A 21,707-nucleotide genomic window follows, 5' to 3' on the forward strand; every position below is an offset into this window, starting at 1 on the left:
AAGCTGTCACCGCAGAATAAAAAAAAAAAAAAAAAAAGAAAGAACGAAAAGTTTTTCACTATACCATTTGAAAACGTTGAGCTCAAGTATTCATTAAAATATGCAAAAGAAGATTCTGCTGTACAGATGTCAGAATTAAAGTTTCAGTACTCTTTTCTATAAAATATTCCTCTCATATAGAAGATTCCTTTCTACATTGTTCTTTCATAAATTTTTATTATTCAAATATTTTTCCCTGGAATGCAGCTACCTTTTTTCTCCAAATTCAAGATGAATTTTTGGAAATTCATGACTAAGTCTCAGGATAAATCTGACTAGTGAATCATTCCAGAAAAGCAGCTGCCAAAATCCATATAGCATAGAGTTTATGCAGAGATTAAAAGCATATTTTAAAGCATTGAAACAATTGCAAAATGTAACTTAGACTTCAAAACCTGCAGTGTACCTTATTGATGGAAAATGCCTATCTCCAGTTGGTACCAGAAGATATATATGAATGCTAGTTAGGTCAACATAGAGACAAGGTGTCACTAATTTTGAGTACAATTTTATATAAATCATTAAATCTAAAAGATTTATCTGATGCTTTATTGATGGAGCCACTGGTTAAGATTTAATGAGAAGAATCAGGAGGAACTGTTAGCATAGTTGCTGCTTCTGCATAAAACTCATCAAATTCATTCTCTCCCCCCCCCCCCGTCTTTTTTAAAATTAAGGAATAATTGACAGATAACATTATGTTAGTTTTAGGTACACAGCATAATGTTCTGATATTTGTATATATTGCAAAATGTTCACAGTTCGTCTAGTTAAAATCCATCACCATAGGGCTTCCCTGGTGCCTCAGTGGTAAAGAATCTGCCTGCCAAATGCAGGAGACACAACTTTGATCCCTGATCTGGGAAGATCCCACATGCCACAGAGCAACTAAGCCAGTGTGCCACAACTATTGAACCAGTACTCTAGAGCCCCGGAGTCACAACTACTGAGCGCATGTGCTGCAACTATTGAAGCCCACTCGCCCTAGAGCTTGTGCTTTGCAACAAGAGAAACCACTGCAATGAGAAGCCTGCGCACCACAACTAGAGAGTAGCCCCCACTCGCCGCAACTAGAGAAAAGCCTGTGCATAGCAATGATGACCCGGCACAGCCAAAACTAAATAAATAAAATTATTATTTTTTTAAATCCATCACTATAGTTACAAAATTTTTTTCTTGCAATGAAAACTTGTCTGATCTCTCTTAGCAACTTTTAAATATGCAATATGGTATTATAAGCTGTAACTATGCTAAACCTTACATCACCATGAGTTATTTGTATTATAACTAGAAGGCTATACTTTTTGACCTCCTTTACCCATTTCACCCACATGAACTTGGGTGAACTCCAGAAAATGGTGAGGGACAGGGAGGCCTGGCGTACTACAGACCATGGGGTCACAAAGAGTCGGACACGACTGAGTGACTTTACTGAACTGAATGCTCTCAAGGTCCATCCATGTTGTCACAAATGGTAAAATTTCCTTCTTTATAGATGAATAATATTTCATCATGTGTGTGTGTATATATATATATATATATATATACACACACACACACACACCTGATATCTTTATCCATTCATCCATTCATAGATATTTAGGTTGTTTCCATATCCTGGCTATTGCAAGTAATTTTGCAGTAAACATGAGGGTGCATGCATCTTCTCAAGTTAGTGTTTTTGTTTTCTTCAGATAAATACCCAGAAGTGGAGTTGTTGTATTATAAGGTATCCTATTTTTAATTTCTTGAGAAACTTTTCCTCAAGTGGCTTTCCATGAGGATGCATGGATTTATTGTTGTTATTCTATTGTTGTGGCCAACTCTTTGCAACCCCATGGACTGCAGCATGTCAGGCCTCCCTGTCCCTCACCGTCTCCTGGAGTTCATCCAAGTTCATGTCCATTGACTCGGTGATGCCATCCAATCACAGATTTACTTTCCCACTAACAATGCACAAAGATTCTTTTTCTCCACATCCTCACCAGCATCTGTCATTTGTTCTCTTTTTGATGATAGCCATTCTGACAGATGTGTGATGATATGTCATTGTGGCTTCAGTTTGCATTTCCTTGATCATTGGTGACATTCTTCATCTTGTCATGTACCTGTTGGCCACTATGTGTCCTCTTTGGAAAAATGTCTATGCAGATCCTTTGCCCTTTTTTGAATCATGTTGAGTTTATTTTGTTTTGTTTTGCTGTTGAGTTATATGAGTTCTTTATATATTTTGAATGTTAACACCTTATCAGATATGTGATTTGTGAATATTTCCTCCTGTTTGGTAGGTTGCCTTTTCATTTTGTTAATGGTTTCTTTTGCTGTGCAGAAGCTTTTTACTTTGATACAGTCCCACTTATTTTTCCTTTCATTGCCTTTCCTTCTGGTGTGTCATCAATTTAATATAATAAGAACAATAAAAATGTCTGAGGGGCCCTTCTCACTATCATGTTAACTCAGATCATGCCTCAGGTAATTAGTTTTGGTGTCTTTCCCTTGACCAGGTACAGATGTGTTTGTGATATGCTTATTGAAAGATTAACTTGTATATCACTCCAAAAATTTACTGTCAGCTCCATTTATGAGGTCTAGACATTAACTAATGTGTGATATAAGGAGTACATCATGCGAAATGCCAGGCTGGATGAAGCACAAGCTGGAATCAAGATTATCAGGAGAAATATCAATAACCTCAGATAGGCAGATGACACTACCCTTATGGCAGAAAGCGAAGAAGAACTAAAGAGCCTCTTGATGAAAGTGAAAGAGGACAGTGAAAAAGTTGGCTTAAAGGCTCAACATTCAGAAAACTAAGATCATGGCATCTGGTTCCAACACTTCATGGCACATAGATGGGGAAACAATGTAAACAGTGGTAGACTTTATTTTGGGGGCTCCAAAAATCATTGCAGGTGGTGACTGCAACCATGGAAGTAAAAGACTTTTGCTCCTTGGAAGAAAAGCTATGACCAATCGAGACAGCATATTAAAAAGCAGAGACATTGCTAACAAAGGTCTGTCTTGTCAAGGCTATGGTTTTTCCAGTAGTCATGTATGGATGTGAGAGTTAGACTATAAAGAACACTGAGCACCAAAGAACTGATGCTTGTGAACAGTGATGTTGGAGAAGACTCTTGAGAGCCCCTTGGACTGCAAGATCCAGTCAGTCCATTCTAAAGGAAATCAGTCCTAAATATTCATTGGAAGGACTGATGCTGAGGCTGAAACTCCAATACTTTGGCCACCTGATTTGAAGAATGTACTCATTAGAAAAGACCCTGATGATGGGAAAGATTGAAGGTGGGAGGAGAAGGGGATGACAGAAGATGAGATGGTTGGATGGCATCACCGAATCAATGGACATGAATTTGAGCAAGCTCTGGGAGTTGGTGATGGATAGGGAAGCCTGCGGGTATGCTGCAGTCCATGGGGTTGCAAAGAGTTGGACATGACTGAGCTACTGAACTGAACTGAACTGATATAAGGAGACAGGGAGTCAGTGAGTGAAGTATTCATGGTGTGGCCTAAGGACACTGCTAGTCTCCCTGAGTAGTTTATTGAGTTCCTTCTGGGGAAAACCAGAGATGACTCTTGTGGTCAGGCCAAGATTAGCATAAGCATGGAATCATGAAGCCAGATTTAGGAGCTAAGTTACAGAGAAAAGTGAGATCATTGAAGGCTGACATACATGTTTATGGCAGAAATCCCAGTGCTATTTGATCTGTAAGGCAAGGCTAAGGGTCAAATAATAGTAATACCATTTTATTCATCATTATGTCCTTAGTTTGTTGCCTAGAACAGAAATGGGTGCCATATAATAATAATGATTCTATATAACCTGAGTTGCTCTTTTCTGGCTACTTTCAGTTACACACAAACAATAGTTTCCCAGTAACTCAAGTTCTAGCCCTTCCATGAAGCCTTCTTTAAATAATCCATCCTCTTAATAGAATTATTATAATCCCTCCATCTACACCAATCAATTTGCATATTTTCTTATATTTGGTTTTCTGTAGCTCTGTTTCTTATTAATATGTTTTAATTGTCTGATGAGACTATTAATTCCTTGAAATTATGGATCTCATTTCACACTTGTTTTGTATCTTTCATAGTGCACAAAACAATGACATATACATATTGGCAGTCTTGGTTTATGTCCTTTGTTATATCATGTAGTACATTTAGCATTTGTCCCAATTTCCTTTTTTAATGAAATATAACTATGCATAATTGTATGAAAAGTAATCAAAATGGGTTTGGTAGACCTCTACTTTGTATTTTGAGCTTCCTCCTGATCCCATTAAGTCATGTGTGGTGCATGCACAGTGAGCAGAATTCTTACCTTAAACTTAGCCAACTTGTACCTTGGTCTCTGTTTATCCTAATCATTCTCACATATATTGTAGCTAATGCCTCCTTTTTAAGAACAACATATAATGGTTCTGAACAAACGTGTTCAGAAAGGAGTAGCTATGGACAGCTGAATCACCCTGGTCTTCAGTGGTGGTGAGAGCAGAATTTGTTGTCTCTGATTCTGCTGTTCATTTTATGTACCTAAAAGTTGCTCTTGGGTTGCCAGCAACCCAAGATCAAAAGATGCATGGAACTCACAAGCTATGAATTAATGGGATCCATAGAAATAATAGCTTAGATATATATGAAATATTTATGAGAGATAAAGGTTGAAAAGATCATATAGGAGGGAATCTGAATATTATTCCCTAAATAGATTTGTAAATTTCTGTATATAAAAAGCCTACAAATGTGCATTTATTCTTTACAGTACCTTTATATATTATTAGAGGTATAAACTGTTGCCCCTTTTAGCAGCAATTTTATATATTCCAGAGGTATAAGAACTATTTCATATTTGAGGGGCATAGAATGCCTATAGAAAAATTACAGGAGATGAGGCTTGAAAGGTTAAGCAGTGATTAAACTGCAGTGGCTTTTGTATGTCATGTGAGGGAGACTGGCTCCATTGAAATACTTCATTCAAGGGAACAGTACAATCATATTTTAATAGATCTCTGGCATTAGTATAGAAAATGTATTGGAGAGGGTAACTCTGAAGATAGGGATTGCAATTAAAGATTTATACAATAGCAAGAGATATGGAAACCCAAATTATGATTGTAGCAATAAATATAAATAGGAAGGAACACATTTAAGATGTATTTAGAAGATAAAATCTATGAAAAGGGTTATCTATTTATTATAGGATAAAGCAAAGAGAGAACATAAAAATTACACTCAAGTTGATAGTGTTGGAAGTAGGATGAGCAGTGAGGTTTTCAAAGGAAATACAGAACATAAGTGAGGGAACACTATAAGAGAAATGTGGAAGAATTTGATGAACTTGTTCTTGAACTTTTGAGATTTAGGTGCCCGTGGGACATCCAGTGGATATGTGTTATTACTGTCAAAGTCAGTTTGATGTTCCAGAGGTGATCTGGGAGGAGAGGGGCGAGGAGTAGAGTGAGAAGAGGTGCAGACTATACATGGATGCCAGAAGACTATTGAAATTGAAGAAGATGGTAGAAGAGAAACTATTTTAAAAATTATGATCTATAATCATCTTTAAGAAGGAGATAAATATATAAACCTTTCTTCTCTCCTCTGAGTCTACTGGAGTCTAGGTATTTCAGTGACAGTCTGTCTAGTGACCAATGGTCCAGAAGATATCAAACTAAACAGGTATTTTCATTATAAACAATTTCCAATTAGGACTTTGAAATTTCAAACTAAATGGAAATAGAGATTATTTTAAGCATACCATGGATAAATTATAGACATATTTAGTAAGTGGGTAAGTTTACTATTTCAACTCATTATACATATTCATGTGGGAGTCTTAGATCTCTGTGGACATCAGTTCTTTAGAGGAGGATGACTAGGTAAAGATTATAGTTCTAGTCTTGCCTCATTTGCCTTTTTCCCTTATCTTTTTATGTGTTTTGTACATATTTTGTATGTGTGTTAAGGGGCTTTTAGACTCCCCTGAAGTTTAATCCATGTCATTCTGTTATGAGCCTAATTATATACTATTATGTATAATGTTATTAGCCTTTTCTGTAAAACTTTATAAAAGTATTTTCCCTTTTTCCCACTCTCTTGTGCTGCCATGAATTCCTTGTGTAGTTTTTCCTTCTAGAAGACAGCAGTACAATACTGGTGTTTTTGCAGCCATCTGCTGCCTTTGTCTGTTCTAAGCATAGAAGTGCTATTCTTGTTCTACTCTTACTGAGCTTCCCCTATCCCTCTGTGTTTTACTCACCCCTTGTTTCATGCAGTCAGTATCTCTGCTAAATGCCATATATAGCCATAGCATATCTGCCTTATGCAGTTCATTCTTGAGTGATTATTTTGCATTGTCTGTGTAGGAAAAGAACTATTTTCTTTGTAGGTAACCATTGGCATGACCACTTCTCAAGTGGAAATCCACATAGATGCATACATTAAAAACACCACACACACACATATTTTATGACTCTGTATAATATCCTCATAATTTAAGACATCTCTAACCTGGAGAAATATCACCTCAATGCTTTTTAAATTTTTGACCTTTTACTGCCTCTTACATATGCTTTCTGTGTATTTTCTGTGATAATTAGTCTATAAATAGAAACTAATAAAAGGTTAAATTTAGGAATTCAAAATACTTATGATTTTTAAAAAATGTAATCAATAAATATCACCATTAATTAAACTGATCAGTGACATCTCCTGTATTTAAAAATACATGAATGAAGGAAAGCTTTTAGAATAGGTAACAGAATACTCAAAATAAAAAATATGAAAGAATTAAAATGCAAATTTCCCATTACCTTGTTAACAAAGTGCTTCTGCTTTGCAAGAATTAATCATTCCTGTCATCCTATTTCAGTGCCCTAATACGCATGTTATATTGGGTTTGACAGGCTCTCATTTAGAAGGGCATATAAATTTTTGTGGGCTTCCCTGGTGGCTCAGTGATAAAGAATCTGCCTGCAATGTAGGAGACCCAGGTTCAATTCCTGAGTCAGGAAGATCCCCTGGAGGAGGGCATGGCAACCCACTCCAGTATTCTTGCCTAGAGAATTTTATGGACAGAGCCTGGCTGTTACAGTCCATAGCATCACAAAGAGTCAGACATGACTGAAGAGACTGAGCACAGCACAGCATAAATTTTTGTACATAATGTTATGTGATATAAATTTCTTATAAACTATCTCTCTACCTAATGCCAAATAGCTGCTTACTTCGTTGAAAAATCAATCAATATGACTTTTGTTGTACATTAAAAATAGCATTGATAACAATGTTTCACACATATGTAGCATTTTTCTCTCTTTAAAGCCTTTTCTTAAACAACCTTTCCTGTGCTTGTAAAACATCTTATGAGAAGGCAGGCTAGGTAATACTATCAATTCAAAGATAAGAATAAAATTATATCCATAGTTATTTAGCTGGATTTAGATAAAGTTCAAATCCAATGTTTTCTTTTCTTAATTAATAGTATAGTTGCTTTACAATGTTTTGTTAGTTTCTGCTGTACAACAAAGTGAATCATTTATACATATACATATTTCCCCTCTTTTTTTAGATTTTTTTCTCATTTAGGTCACCACAGAGCACTGAGTAGAGTTCCCTGTGTGCTATACAGTAGGTTCTCATTAGTTATCTTTTTTATACTTAATATCAATAGTATATATGTGTCAATCTCAATATCCCAATTCCTTCCACCCACCTCCTCTTACCCCTTGGTATCCATATATTTGTTCTCTATGTCTGTGTCTCTACTTCTGCTTTGCAAATAAGATCATCCAGAAAAAGCCAATGTTTTCTGGTAATCTAACAGTTATTTTTTTCTAGCCAGAACCATGAGCTGTAACACAGAGAGATTATGTTATAAAACATCATTTTATCAATGGATTAGGCAATAATATCAGTAGTTGCTGAAGAAAATGAGAAATCAAATCTAGGAAGTGTAACAATATGTTAAATTGCAGAATCAGAAATCTAAGAGGTTGATGTTTCTCAGGAAAAAATGAAAAGTTCATGCTTGGTGTCACAAAACAAAACACAACTTCACCAATATAGAACTTTAAAAAGAGCAGAAATGCGTGCACCTCCCCCCAAATCCAGATTTACTAATTTTGCTGCTACTGCTGCTGCTAAGTCGCTTCAGTCGTGTCTGACTCTGTGCTATCCTAGAGACGGCAGCCCACCAGGCTCCCCCGTCCCTGCGATTCTCCAGTCAAGAATACTGGAGTGGGTTGCCAATTCCTTCTCCAATGCATGAAAGTGAAAAGTGAAAGGGAAGTCGCTCGGTCGTGTCTGACTCTTAGCGACCCCATGGACTGCAGCCTACCAGGCTCCTCTGCCCATGGGATTTTCCAGGCAAGAGTACTGGAGTGGGGTGCCATTGCCTTCTCCATTACTAATTTAAGTGGCATATAACTTCAGTATGCATCAACAGAGGAACACAGGTAGTCAAAAAACCTAATGTGATATAAGACTTCATTCACAGAATAAGAAGTTTGGAATGAGCCATGTCATGTACTTATTCCATTGTCTTGATCAGATCACACTGAAAGACTCTCATTAGAGCTACAGCCTATTTTTTTAGGAGAAAACAAACCAATATGTGTTTAGAACAAAATAACGAAAACTGAAAACGGCCTTAAAATCATGTATATTAAGAATAAGGGAACTGGAAAATTCTTCACATATTTAGAAGGATATAGCATGTAAGAGGTATTACAATTATTCTGTTTTCTAGAAAAAGACTCAAAGACTTCGAGAATGAACTTATGGTTGCTGGGGAGCAGAACAGGGGGAAGGGACAGTTAGGGAGTTTGGGATGAACATGTACACACTGCTGTATTTAAAATGGATAGCCATCAAGGACCTACTATATAGCACAGGGAACTCTGCTCAATGTTATGTGGCAGTCTGGATGGGAGAGGAGTTTGGAGGAGAAAGGATCTATGTATATGTATGTCTGAGTCCCTTCACTGTTAACCTCACACTGTCACAACATTGTTGGTTAATTGGCTATGCACTCCTTGGAAGGAAAGTTATGACCAACCTAGATAGCATATTCAAAAGCAGAGACATTACTTTGCCAACAAAAGTTCGTCTAGTCAAGGCTATGGTTTTTCCTGTGGTCATGTATGGATGTGAGAGTTGGACTGTGAAGAAGGCTGAGCACCGAAGAATTGATGCTTTTGAACTGTGGTGTTGGAGAAGACTCTTGAGAGTCCCTTGGACTGCAAGGAGATCCAACTTGTCCATTCTGAAGGAGATCAGCCCTGGGATTTCTTTGGAAGGAAGGATGCTAAAGCTGAAACTCCAGTACTTTGTCCACCTCATGGGAAGAGTTGACTCATTGGAAAAGACTCTGATGCTGGGAGGGACTGGGGGCAAGAGGAGAAGGGGACGACAGAGGATGAGATGGCTGGATGGCATCACTGACTCGATGGACTTGAGTCTGAGTGAACTCCGGGAGTTGGTGATGGACAGGGAGGCCTGGCGTGCTGCGATTCATGGGGTTGCAGAGTCAGACACGACTAAGCGACTGATCTGATCTGATCTGATGTGTCAGATCTCTTCAGTCGTGTCTGACTCTTTGCGACCCCATGGACTGTAGCCCACCAGGCTCCTCTGTTCATGGAATTTTCCAGGTAAAAATACTGGCGTGGGTAGCCATTCCCTCCTCCGGGGGATCTTCCTGACCCAGGGATCAAACCTGTGTGTCTTGTGTCTCCTGCATTGCGTGTATATTCTTTACCTCTGAGCCAACAGAGAAGCCCCTTATTGGGTATACCCCAATACAAAATAAAAAGTTTAAGAAAAAAGTTAATGTAATGACTTCAAGGTTAATATTCTTTATTTTCTTAAAGTCTATTCTGAATAATTGATACTCAGGTGATCATTATTAAGCCTTTGTGTATTTTAAAATTATTTTGTACTTGTATTTTGATAAAAATAAAACAATGAAAAAAATTATTCTGTGTTCCCTGGTGGATATAATCAGGCTTACTTGGGGTGGGCTGACATTACATGAAGATAGATTTTAGCTCAACTTAAATGTGTGTTTTCTAATAATTAAAAGTTTTCAGTAATGGAATGAGTTAATGTTTTGGAGTCTTTATGAAGAAATAGAGTGCCCATTTGGCAGCGTTGTATAAGGGATGCCAAAACATGTACTAATGATCACTAGGAAAACTAGTTACTTCAAGAAGTATAAGTCTATCAAAGAATGATTCTAAAAATGGGACCTATTATTTTCAGAAATGTGTCAAATTCTGTGTCAAAGTGGTCCCTAGTAAAGCACTCAGCTATATACCTATGTCAGCTCCTTGAGGTCATGAAAATACTTTCTTCCACAGTCCATAACCCAGGAAACATTGTAAATGACCCACAAAGAATTTATTTTCATTTTAGGGGTCTATTTTCCTAAGAAATATAAGAATGGAGCACCATTTCACCACACAAATCTACATGAGGTATCTCTCCCCCAGGATGTAATAAGTTTACTCTCTGATCTGACTGGGAAGCTGGAAGAATTGAGCTAATAGAGTGAATTTTGTTTTTTTTTTTTGTTTTTTAGCTTTAATGATGCATTTCCCCCAGGGCCGTGGTTAGTCATCAACACAGAAAGCCAACAAGGAAGTTAAAGAGAGCTTAGTAACAATATTTAACTTTTACTTTCTTCATTAGATATTTATACACTTTAAAACAATGGCTGGGAAAATTAAGATTTTTTTTAATTTTAATTATTATTTTTTAAATTTATTGGAGTAAGCCACTATATGACTTTTATATAATAATTTAAATACTTTTAAAGTACATTTTTGTAAAAATATAATTATTTAGATTTGAATTAAGATCAATGAATTCTTTATAGATTGCTTCATGATTAAAGATGCTGTGAAGATCAGTAATGATAATCTCTTACACTTCATTTAAGCTCATTCAAAGTTGTGTCTTCTTGCAAGAAAATAAACCCATTAGCTCTGTATTTTAGGCTGAAGAAGGAGTGGCTTAATTATATTGTTAGTAACATGTATGCAATTTTATACTAAACTGAATATATCATTTAATATTTTAAACACTTGAATATAGACTCTTAAAATTGTGCATTTGTTTTTATTTCTTTCAATGTTAATTCCTGTCATCAATACTTATGTATGACAAATGATATTTAGGATTTCAGAGAACCTCTATAGTCTGGGGAGATACAATTTCCATACTTTCAAATTAGCTTATCAAAATTAGGTAAATTCCGATAAATAAATATTTTAAAGCAACTTGTTAAGACTAATTCACTATTTGTAGAAACTACTTTTTATGAAAGAAAGTGAAAGTTTTAGTTTCTCAGTCGTGTCTGACTCTTTGTGACCCTGTGGACTATAGCCCTCCAGGCTCCTCTGTCCATGGAATTCTCCAGACAAGAATACTGGAGTGAGTTGCCATTTCCTTCTCCAAAGATCTTCTTGACCCAGGGATTGAACCCAGATCTCCTGCACTGCAGGCAGATTCTTTACTGTATGAGTCACCAGGGAAGCCCCTCTACCTTTTATATATATCTCCAAACATATACAAGGAGAACAAATTGTTTTGTATAATATATGTAACATAAAAATCCCAAAATCTAAATTTCTTACTTCAAGAAGTTTATTTTTGCTTATACTCCACGTAGGCCATGTGTGCGTGCTGTGGCTCAACTCCACGTACTGTCTAATTCTGAAATATGGGCTAAAGGAGATTCCTCTATTATGCTGTTCTTGTAGCAGATTGCAAATGGGTTGAGTCTTTGTATTTTTTGTTCTAAAATGAAAATGTATGGTCTTTATAATCAGACAATGAAGATAAATGTTTTTAAAAAGAAAAGTCTCTTTTTCACATAAGAAAATAAACCAAGAAAACATGCCGTGATGTTAAGATATTGTAATCTTAACATGTAGCAGTATAATATTCAAATACAAGTAGGGTTTTGAATGCAATCATATATAATATGTGATAAAAGTACAAGAATTTATCAGGAATCTTTTAGATGTTTTAGGCAACAATGATATTCTGAGCAGTCCTCAGGATTGTTCAAGTCTCCTTTGTGAGAATATCAGTAAGTAGAGGTTCTCATAGCTTGGTGACACTCCTTTAAAATCTTTCAATTCTCCCATTAACAAGCTAATGATATCTTGGCTTCATCTGCTACTTTTGATATTTTTTATTAGAGTGTAATGTGCATGGAGAAAATTACATAAATCCTAAGTATATGGCTTGACGGACTGTCACAATGTGAGCACACCAGCATAACCACTAGCCAGAGCAAGAAATAGAACATTATGAGCAACTCAAAAAACCCCTTTCTGCCACCTACCAAGCGTTTTGCATTCTCCTCTTTCTCCATATTCCTATTGCCATACATTAGTTTTATCTGTTTATTCCCTGGTAGCTCAAATGGTAAAGAGTCCGCCTGGAATGCAGGAGACCCAGGTTCGATCCCTGGGTCAGGAAGATGCCCTGGAGAAGGAAATAGCAACCCATTCCAGTATTCTTGCCTGGAAAATCCCACGGACAGAGGAGCCTGGCAGGCTACAGTTCATGGGGTTGCAAAGAGTCTGACACGACTGAGTGACTTCACTTTCACAGAAATGAAACCATATGGCATATATTTATTTTTGTCTAGATTCCATCAATCAACATCGTGGTTGTGAGATATACTCATGCTGTTGTACACAGCAGTGATTTTTTTTTATTTTCACTGCTGTGTAGTATTCAATTGCACAACTTATTCATTCTACTATTAATGCATAATTGGATTTTTTTAAATTTTGGCTTTTCCAAACAATGCTATGATGATCATCAGTAGATTTACCAAGAAGTTAATGTAGCTTAAGCTTCAAGGCCTCTGTGAAGACTATGAATTATTAGAATTTATAGGGTATTCTATGGAGGAAGGGGAGTCCAGATTCTATAAAATATTTCTGTGAAAGCATTTCTAGTAAGATATCTAAAGATATTATGAACATAGAGACCTGAATTCCAAAACCTACTGTAATTGTGGTGACATCTTTTGTCATTCTAATTACATATTCATTTCTATACTTAATTTTACATTAATAATTTTGTATTTTTTTCTTGATCACAATCCCCTAACATGTCTAAGCTTCAGGTCCATGAAGGATCCCCGTCTGGGCATGGAAGTTTTATACACATTTCTGGCCTATATTCTTATACATAAGAATAGAGTAGCTGGATTATGTGATATCCTTTGTTTGGTTTTAATAGATACTACTAAATAGAGTTCAAATTTGGTTGCACCCATTTCCAGTCTCATGGGCAGTGGTTGACAGTTCCCTTTGTTCACATCTTGGCCAATAGTTGGTATTTTAATGGGCTGTTATACTATCAAACCATGATTTTAATTTGTGTTTCTCTGATGACTGAAGAAGTTGAGCATCTTTTTGTGTGCTTATTGACTATTTGAATATCAGGTGTTGTGAAATGTTTGTGTATGCCTTTGGCCCATTTTTATTGCTGATCTTTTCCTTATTGACTTGTAGGAGTTCTTGGATAATATGGTTATATCTTTGTTGGTTACAAACATGTTTTCTCACTCAGTGCTTCTTCACATTTTTAAAGGTGCCTTTTAATTCACAGAAGTTCTTAATTTTAATGACTTGTTGATCTTTCCTTAACAGTTAGTACCTCTTGTTTGCCATTAATGAAATAATTATCTATATGAAGGTTATGAACACATTCTCTTATATTATCACCAGTAAGTGTTACTGATTTCTCTTTACGATTTATATCTATAATCTACCTGAATTATTTTCTATTTTGTAAGTAGTGTAAACTAGAGGTCAAGTTGCAAGTTTGCCTTCTAAAGGGCTTGCATATCTCTTTCTAGTTTATTCTAAGTTTTTTTATATTTGTAATAACAATCATATTATATACTACATATATAAATATATAATTTATATATTATAAATATAAAAATGTTTAATAAATTTTATTTTCTAAGTGTTTAAAGAATCTACTTTATTTCTGAATATTGACTTGTAGTGGCAACCTTGCTGTATTCATTATTTATTCTAATCATATATCTGAGTTTCTAGTAGATTGCCTACATAAAAAATAATTGGTCTGTGAATAAAATTAAATTTCCTTTTTCAATACTTAAAATTTTATTTTATTTTCCTATACCATTGCAGTGACCAAGATATCCAGTAAAATGGTGAAAAACGCAATCTCAGGATTAAATCTTTCAGTAATCTACCATTTGTATGATGTCATTTATTTGTTTTAGATATTCTTTTGTAGTTACAATTTATCAGGTTAGGCATGTCCCCTTCTATTCCTAGTCTGCTTGCAGATGTACACCCATGGCTGATTCATGTCAATGTATGGCAAAAACCACTACAATATTGTAAAGTATTAGCCTCCAATTAAAATAAATAAATTGAAAAAAAAAAAATAGCCTCCTAAAACAAGTCAGAAATTTTTCTCTCTTTTCTTTCCTTATTATTCTCAGAGAGTTTGGTGTTAATTTGGTACTAGTTCTTTACTAAAAGTTTTGCAATTGATGTTAGCAAGATGGTGATCTAGGAAGCTCCAGGCCCCTCTCCATGGAAACAGCAGCAACAAAAAATTAGCAACTGACTAAAATAACTTTGTAGGATCTCTGGAAACCTAAGTTCTACAACAACCAAGCAAACACTCATCAAAAAAAGCCATATTCAAACAGTAGAAAATTTTTGACACTCTTACTTGCCCTGTCCCCACCCCCTTCTTTGTACAGTGTGACATGGTTGGGAGACCATGTTTCCTAGTTTCTTCCCATGAGCCAGTAAGAGCATAGAAGAACTTCTTTGTAATGTTTTAACCTGTCTGTGGGTTGTTTGAAGGACTGGTTTATGTCTTGTATAACTCAGAGTTCAAGTGGGGGAAAGGTGGCATAGTTTGAATCTCAAGCTGGTAAAAGGTGCAGAAAACAGTGGTGGATGTCACAGTGTATAAAAACTGTAAGTGGACTACTGACCCATGGATGTTTGGGACAGAAAATTACGAGCAGAGTAAGATAATAAAAACATCTAATGTATGAAGAAGAAGATAAGGAAAAACTGTTTTAGAAATTAAGCTATTAAAGGCATATATACAGGGGCAATTGAAATACATAGACACACATGCACACACACACACACACACGCACAGACACACACTCCTAAGCAGTATGTATACCCAGAAAAAGAGATGAGAAGACCTTATCTTTTTTTCCCCAACACCCAGAACACATCCTACTATCATTAGTGAAGGCATTTTCCAACAGTCTGCAAAGACTGGAAGAGGTGGTTGTTTTTTCAAATCTCAAGTTATCAACAAAAGATTACAAGGCATAGAAAGAAATAACAGATGGCCCGTTCCAAAAAGCAAAACAAATCTTCAGAAACCATCCCTGAAGAAGCACAGGCATTGGAATTACTAGGCAAAGACTTTAAAACAACTATCTTAAATATATTCAGAGAACTAAAGAAAAACAAGGACAAATAACTAAAGGAAGTCAAGGAAAAAATTATGAACAAAAGGAAAATGTCAACAGAGATATAAGTTTTAAAAAAGAACCAAACAGAAATTCTGGAGCTGAAAAATATAATAATTGAGTTGAAAACTTTACAAGAAACGTTTAAGAGTAGATTCAAACAAAAGATGAGAGAATTAACAAACTTGAAGAGAGGACATTTGAAATTATTGAGTTTGAGGAGTGAATAAAAGAAGAAAAGTAAACAGAATTTAAGGAACTTATGGGAAATCATCAAGCAGAAAATCATACATTATAGGAGTCCTAGATGAAGAGAATAAGGGGCAGAGTGATAATAATGGGCAGAGAGATAATTGAATAAGGGGCAGGGAAATAATCCAAATTTACCAAATTTTTAAAAAAAAGACATGGATCTACAAATCCAAGAATCTGAAGTAACATCAAGAGAACAAAAAGAATAAATTGAGAGACCCATAATGAGACATTATAATAAAACTGTCAAGAGGCAAAGACAGAGAATTATGAAAACAGCAAGAAAAACTATGTCACATACAAGGTATCCTCAATAAGATTGCCAGCTGATTTCTCTACCTTGGAGAAAATAAATCCTCACCTTTATGGTCAAATGATTTTTGACAAGGAGCCAAGATTATTCAATAAAGGAAAAATCAGTGTTTCTGAGAAATGATATTGGGAAAAACTGTATAGCAACATGCAAAATAATGAAGTTGGAAAAATTGTGTGAAAATTAACTCAAAATGGGTGAAAGACCTATATTTAAGAGCTAAAACTATAAAACTCTTAGAAAAAGCATAAGAGGAAGTTTCATGGCATTGGATTTGGCAATGATACTTGGCATTGGATTTGGAAATGACAACAAAAGCACAGGCAAAAAAGAAAAATTAGATAAATTGAACTTTATCAAAATTTAAAACTTTCATGCATCAAAGGACACTATCAACAGAGCAAAAAAGCAGCTCATGGAAAGAGGAAAATATTTGCTAATTGCATATCTGATAAGGGATTAATATCCAGAATACATAAATAATTGTTACAACTCAACAAACAAAAGTTAAACAACCTAGTTGATAAACAGAAAAATGAGTTGATATTTTTCCAAAAGGACTCAAATAGGCATTTTTTCAAAGAAGACATACAGATGGCCACAGTGTTAGTTTTAATGCTGTAATTTTCTATGAATCTATACATTTCATGTAAATTTTCCCATTAAAGTTGTCCTTCACATCCTGTAAATTATGTAATTATCAGCTTCAATAGCATCTCATTTATCATTCTTGATATTGACGAATTATGCCTCCTCTCTTTATCTCTCTCAATTTCTCTGTCTTTCTCTCTGTTTATCAATTCATTCTTGCCAGTTTTTAAATTACATAATTCTTTTCAGATAACCAACTTTTGGCTAGGTTTCTCCTCATTAACTCTGCTTAATTTCATCTCTTTCTGTTGTTTTTTTTTTATCATTTCTTCTGAAATTTTAATTTTATTTTTTTCTTTCTCCAGGTATATTACTAAATTATGAAAGCTGAGTGCCAAAGAATTGATGCTTTTGAACTGTGGTGTTGGAGAAGACTCTTGAGAGTCCCTTTGACTGCAAGGAGATCCAACCAGACCATTCTAAAGGAGATCAGCCCTGGGTGTTTTTTGGAAGGAATGATGCTAAAGCTGAAACTCCAGTACTTTGGCCACATCACGCAAAGAGTTGACTCATTGGAAAAGACTCTGATGCTGGGAGGGATTGGGGGCAGGAGGAGAAGGGGACGACAGAGGATGAGATGGCTGGATGGCATCACCGACTCAATGGATGTGAGTTTGAGTAAACTCTGGGAGTTGGTGATGGACAGGGAGGTCTGGAGTGCTGTAATTCATAGGGTCGCAAGGAGTTGGACAAGACTGAGCAACTGAATTGAACTGAACTGATTACTAAATTCTTGATCAGCAATTTTCAGTGTTTCCTATATTCTAATATATAGATTTAAGAACATATATTTTTCTATAAGAATAGCATTAGATGCATACCACAAGTTTTTGAAATTATGTAAATACATCATTTATCCAAATTATATTTTAATTTCTGTTGTTTGGTCTGTGATAGATGTTCTTTAGAATTATGTAGCCTATTTTTAAATATTTGGAAAGTTTCTAGTCATTTATGTTATGGATTTCTAGCTTAATTACACTATGACAGCCTATTAAAAAGTAGAGGCATCCACTGGGATGACCCTGAGGGATGGGATGGGGAGGGAGGTAGGAGGGAGGGTCAAGATGGAGAACACATGTACACCCATGGCTGATTCATGTGAATGCATGGCAAAAAACACCACAATATTGTAAAGTAATTAGCCACCAATTAAAATAAATAAAAACAAAATAAAATAAAGAGCACCGACCCTGAGGCCAGTCAGCCCTGGGTTCCAATCTCAGGTCTGCGAGGATCTTGGGGGTGGTTACATCTGATGAGCCTGTTTCCTCAGCTGTAGTAGGGATAAAAAACCTCCTTTGGGAATTATGGAAGTTGAGTGATGGCGAGAATGCAATGGAAATTTCTTGCCTAGTGCAGCACATGAACACAGGGACGGAGGGTGGTGTCTGGAGTGTAGGACTTCTGGGTTTAGACAGGATACCCACGATGAAGCCAGATATTGGGATCTGAAGTGTGTGTGCATGCTCAGTCGTGTCTGACTGTTTGCAACCCCATGGACTGTAGCCCACCAAGATCCTCTGTTCATGGAATTTTCCAGGCAGGAGGACCACAAATCACAGCAGTGATGGGGAAAGCAGGGCCCTGGCAGTCAGAAGATGCTGAGCTCAGCTGTAGAGTAGAACAGCACACAACAGAATATACGGCACACAAAATGGTCCTTTAAAAATAGGTCACTAGTAGCATGCAAGTTACCTCATCAGAAGCCAAACTTACATGAGAAAAAGTCCACCTTTCTTTCTTTTCTGATGACAAACATGATATCTGTGTCAACTGTGGACTGTGTGGAAAATATAAGTATTTAAAGTAGAAAATAACAATTCTGCTTTCTACAAAAAAATTGTCAATATTTTGGTGTATTTCTTAGTCTTTCCTATTTAAACATGCAAATAGATGTGAAAGTACATTTACATATGTTTTTGAGATTATCCAGTCTTGTATCCTGATTTTTTCCCCACTTACCTCCTAAGTGTTTCACCATATCATGAAAACCTTTTGTGTGGATTCTTCATCCTATATTATATATAGTAAATTTACTTATACATTCCCTAACATTTTAACACTAAGATTGCTTTATGTTCCACATGGTAAAAATTCCTGTGATAAACATCTTTCTCATATTAAAAAAAAAAAAAAGAGGCATCACTTTACTGACAAATGTCTATAGAGTCAAAGTGTGGGAATTGGACTTTAAAGAAGGCTGAGCACTGAAGAATTAATGTTTTGAAAATTGTGGTGTTTGAGAAGACTCTTGAGAGTCCCTTGGATGCAAGGAGATCAAACCAGTCCATCCTAAAGGAAATCAATCCTGAGTATTCATTGAAAGGACTGATGCTGAAGCTGAAGCTGACTCACTAGAAATGACCCTGATGCTGGGAAAGATTGAAGGTGGAAGGAGAAGGGGCTCACAGAGGATGAGATGGTTGGATGGCATCACCAACTCGATGAACATGAGTTTGAGCAAACTCTGGGAGATAGTGAAGGGCAGGATAACCTGCTTTGTTACAGTCCATGGGGTTGCAAAGAGTTGGTTGGACATGACTCAGCAACTGAGCAACAACAAAATATCTGTGTGTGTGTGTGTGTATGTGTGTGTGTGTGTGTGCATGCTCAGTCATGTACAAGTCTTTTTTTTTTTTTATAGTTTAATGTATTTTAATAGCAAACTTACAGGAACAGCACAGAAGACAGACAACATGAAAAACATGTACTTGCACGTAGGGCAACTCAGTTAGAAAAGTATAGTGAGTGGGTGGAATCTACTGTATGATAAAAATGCTACAAACACCACTTAGTTGCAGTCAATAAGAAATTTACTTGTTTTAAAAAAATCCAAATGCTGGCATTGTCCAGAAAAATTTAACAGGTTTATTTACAATTGTTATAAAGTTGAACTGCTGAAACTTGTTCACTGAAACATTTTGACTTTCATTAATGCTTTATGTCCCCGCATTTATATTAAAAATTCACACACAAATGAAAAAGGAAAAACTGCCAATACCTGATTTCTGTCCCCTATTTTCCACTTGCAATCATATACTTAGGTACCTTTTGACCCCATGGAAAAAAAATATCTAACGTTCAGAACTACCAATAACAGGAAGAAGAGAATTTTTTTTTTTTTTAAAGAATGAAATGTTTCCCATCATAGTGGATTCTTAAGCACGTTCTCCAGGTATGCCGCGTGCTAGCTGGATGTCTTTTGGCATAATTGTTACACGTTTGGCATGGATAGCACACAGGTTGGTGTCTTCAAAAAGGCCAACCAGATAGGCCTCAGTTGCTTCCTGCAAAGCACCAATAGCTGCACTCTGGAAGCGCAGATCTGTTTTGAGGTCCTGAGCAATTTCCCGCACCAGACGCTGGAAGTGAAGTTTGCGAATCAGAAGTTCAGTGGACTTCTGATAACGTCTAATTTCACGGAGTGCCACAGTACCAGGCCTGTAACGATGAGGTTTATTCACCCCTCCAGTAGAGGGCGCACTCTTGCGAATGGCTTTTGTAGCGAGTTGCTTCCTTGGTGCTTTACCACCGGTCGATTTGCGGGCAGTCTGCTTTGTACGAGCCATGGTATAGAGACCTCCTTACTTACCCCTCTTCTCCTTCGGCTGGAGCTCGGCGAGCTAGAGGCGGTGCTGGCGTTGGAGAGCGACGGCGGCGCGGCGGCGGCTGCGAACACCCATGTACAAGTCTTTACAGTCCCATGGACTGTAGCCTGCCCAGCTCCTCTATTCGTGGAATTTTGCAAACAAGAATACTGGAATGAGTTGTCATTTCCTACTCCAGGAGATATCTATATTTCTCTTTAATTATTGAATGATATTTTCATTGTCTACACAATTCTGGGATGAGAGGTCCCCCCCCCCACCCCAGTGTGTTCATACAAGAAATAAATGAATTGATCTGTGAAAAATATTTAAACTAGTACCTGGAAAGTAATGTGTCATAGAAGTGTTTGTAGAATAAATTATCTTACATTGTAAGGCTGTTCTTACTTACTGAAAACTAGCCAGTTGACTTCTTTTGATAGTTTACAGTTGCAACAAAGTATATAACTTATTAAAAATACAAGACAGGGTGAAAAACTGCCAAAAAATAAGTTTTTTTTTTGTTTTGTTTTTGCTTTTGTTTTTTAAAGCAAATAACTAATTGAGAAAGGGCTTCCCCGGTAGTGCTAGTGGTAAAGAATCTGCCTGCCAAAGCAGGAGACATAAGAGATGCAGATTCAATCCCTGGGTCGGGAAAATCTCCTGGAGTAGGAAATGGCAACCCACTCTAGTATTCTTGCCTGGGGAATCTCACGGACAGAGGAGCCTGATGGGCTACAGTCCATGGGGTCACAAAGAATTGGACATGACTGAAGCAACTTGTGAACTCACACACTAGTTGAGAAGAGGCAGGGATGTGATCAATATATAAGGAGGGAAATAAATCACTAAGGCTTTGTGGAATAAGTGATACTTGAACTAGACCTTGAAGTTTGGATAGGTTTTCAAGAAAAGGAGATGATAGGCAGGGACATATTATGTAGAGGAATAATTCGAATAAAATTTTGAGACAATAAAATGATCTGAGAAACTGGAGGAATAACATGATTTGGCAGGAACATGGAGCATTGGTATGAAAGTAGATACAGAGAAAGCTGGAAAGATATTATGAAGTAATTCTGATGCCAGGCAAAGGAATTTGCTCTTAATTAAATAGGCAAATGAAATCCCTTCCATGACCTAAATATCTAACAGTAGGTGAACACTTTAGTAAATTATAGAATGTCAAATCAGTGGACTATTATGGAATCATTAGATTAGATAATTTGGAGATCATGTAGCAATATTCACAAGTTCTTAAAAGGAAACAAATGAACCAAACAGAATACAAAATTTATGATTAGTAGTAGCTCTGGAAAGTTGTATA

General features: G+C 36.3%; 1 protein-coding gene across 1 annotated transcript; it reads right to left on the reverse strand.

Annotated features, from left to right (window-relative positions):
- Window positions 1-19,444: 19,444 nt before the first annotated feature.
- Window positions 19,445-20,474, reverse strand: LOC129639316 (histone H3.3A-like). Its single transcript, XM_055564392.1, has one exon. It carries the CDS (start codon window positions 20,360-20,362, stop codon window positions 19,952-19,954), a length of 411 nt encoding a protein of 136 aa, XP_055420367.1. The 5' UTR covers window positions 20,363-20,474; the 3' UTR covers window positions 19,445-19,951.
- Window positions 20,475-21,707: the final 1,233 nt, after the last annotated feature.

This window comes from Bubalus kerabau, chromosome X (assembly GCF_029407905.1).
Source record: "Bubalus kerabau isolate K-KA32 ecotype Philippines breed swamp buffalo chromosome X, PCC_UOA_SB_1v2, whole genome shotgun sequence".
Taxonomy (NCBI): domain Eukaryota; kingdom Metazoa; phylum Chordata; class Mammalia; order Artiodactyla; family Bovidae; genus Bubalus; species Bubalus kerabau.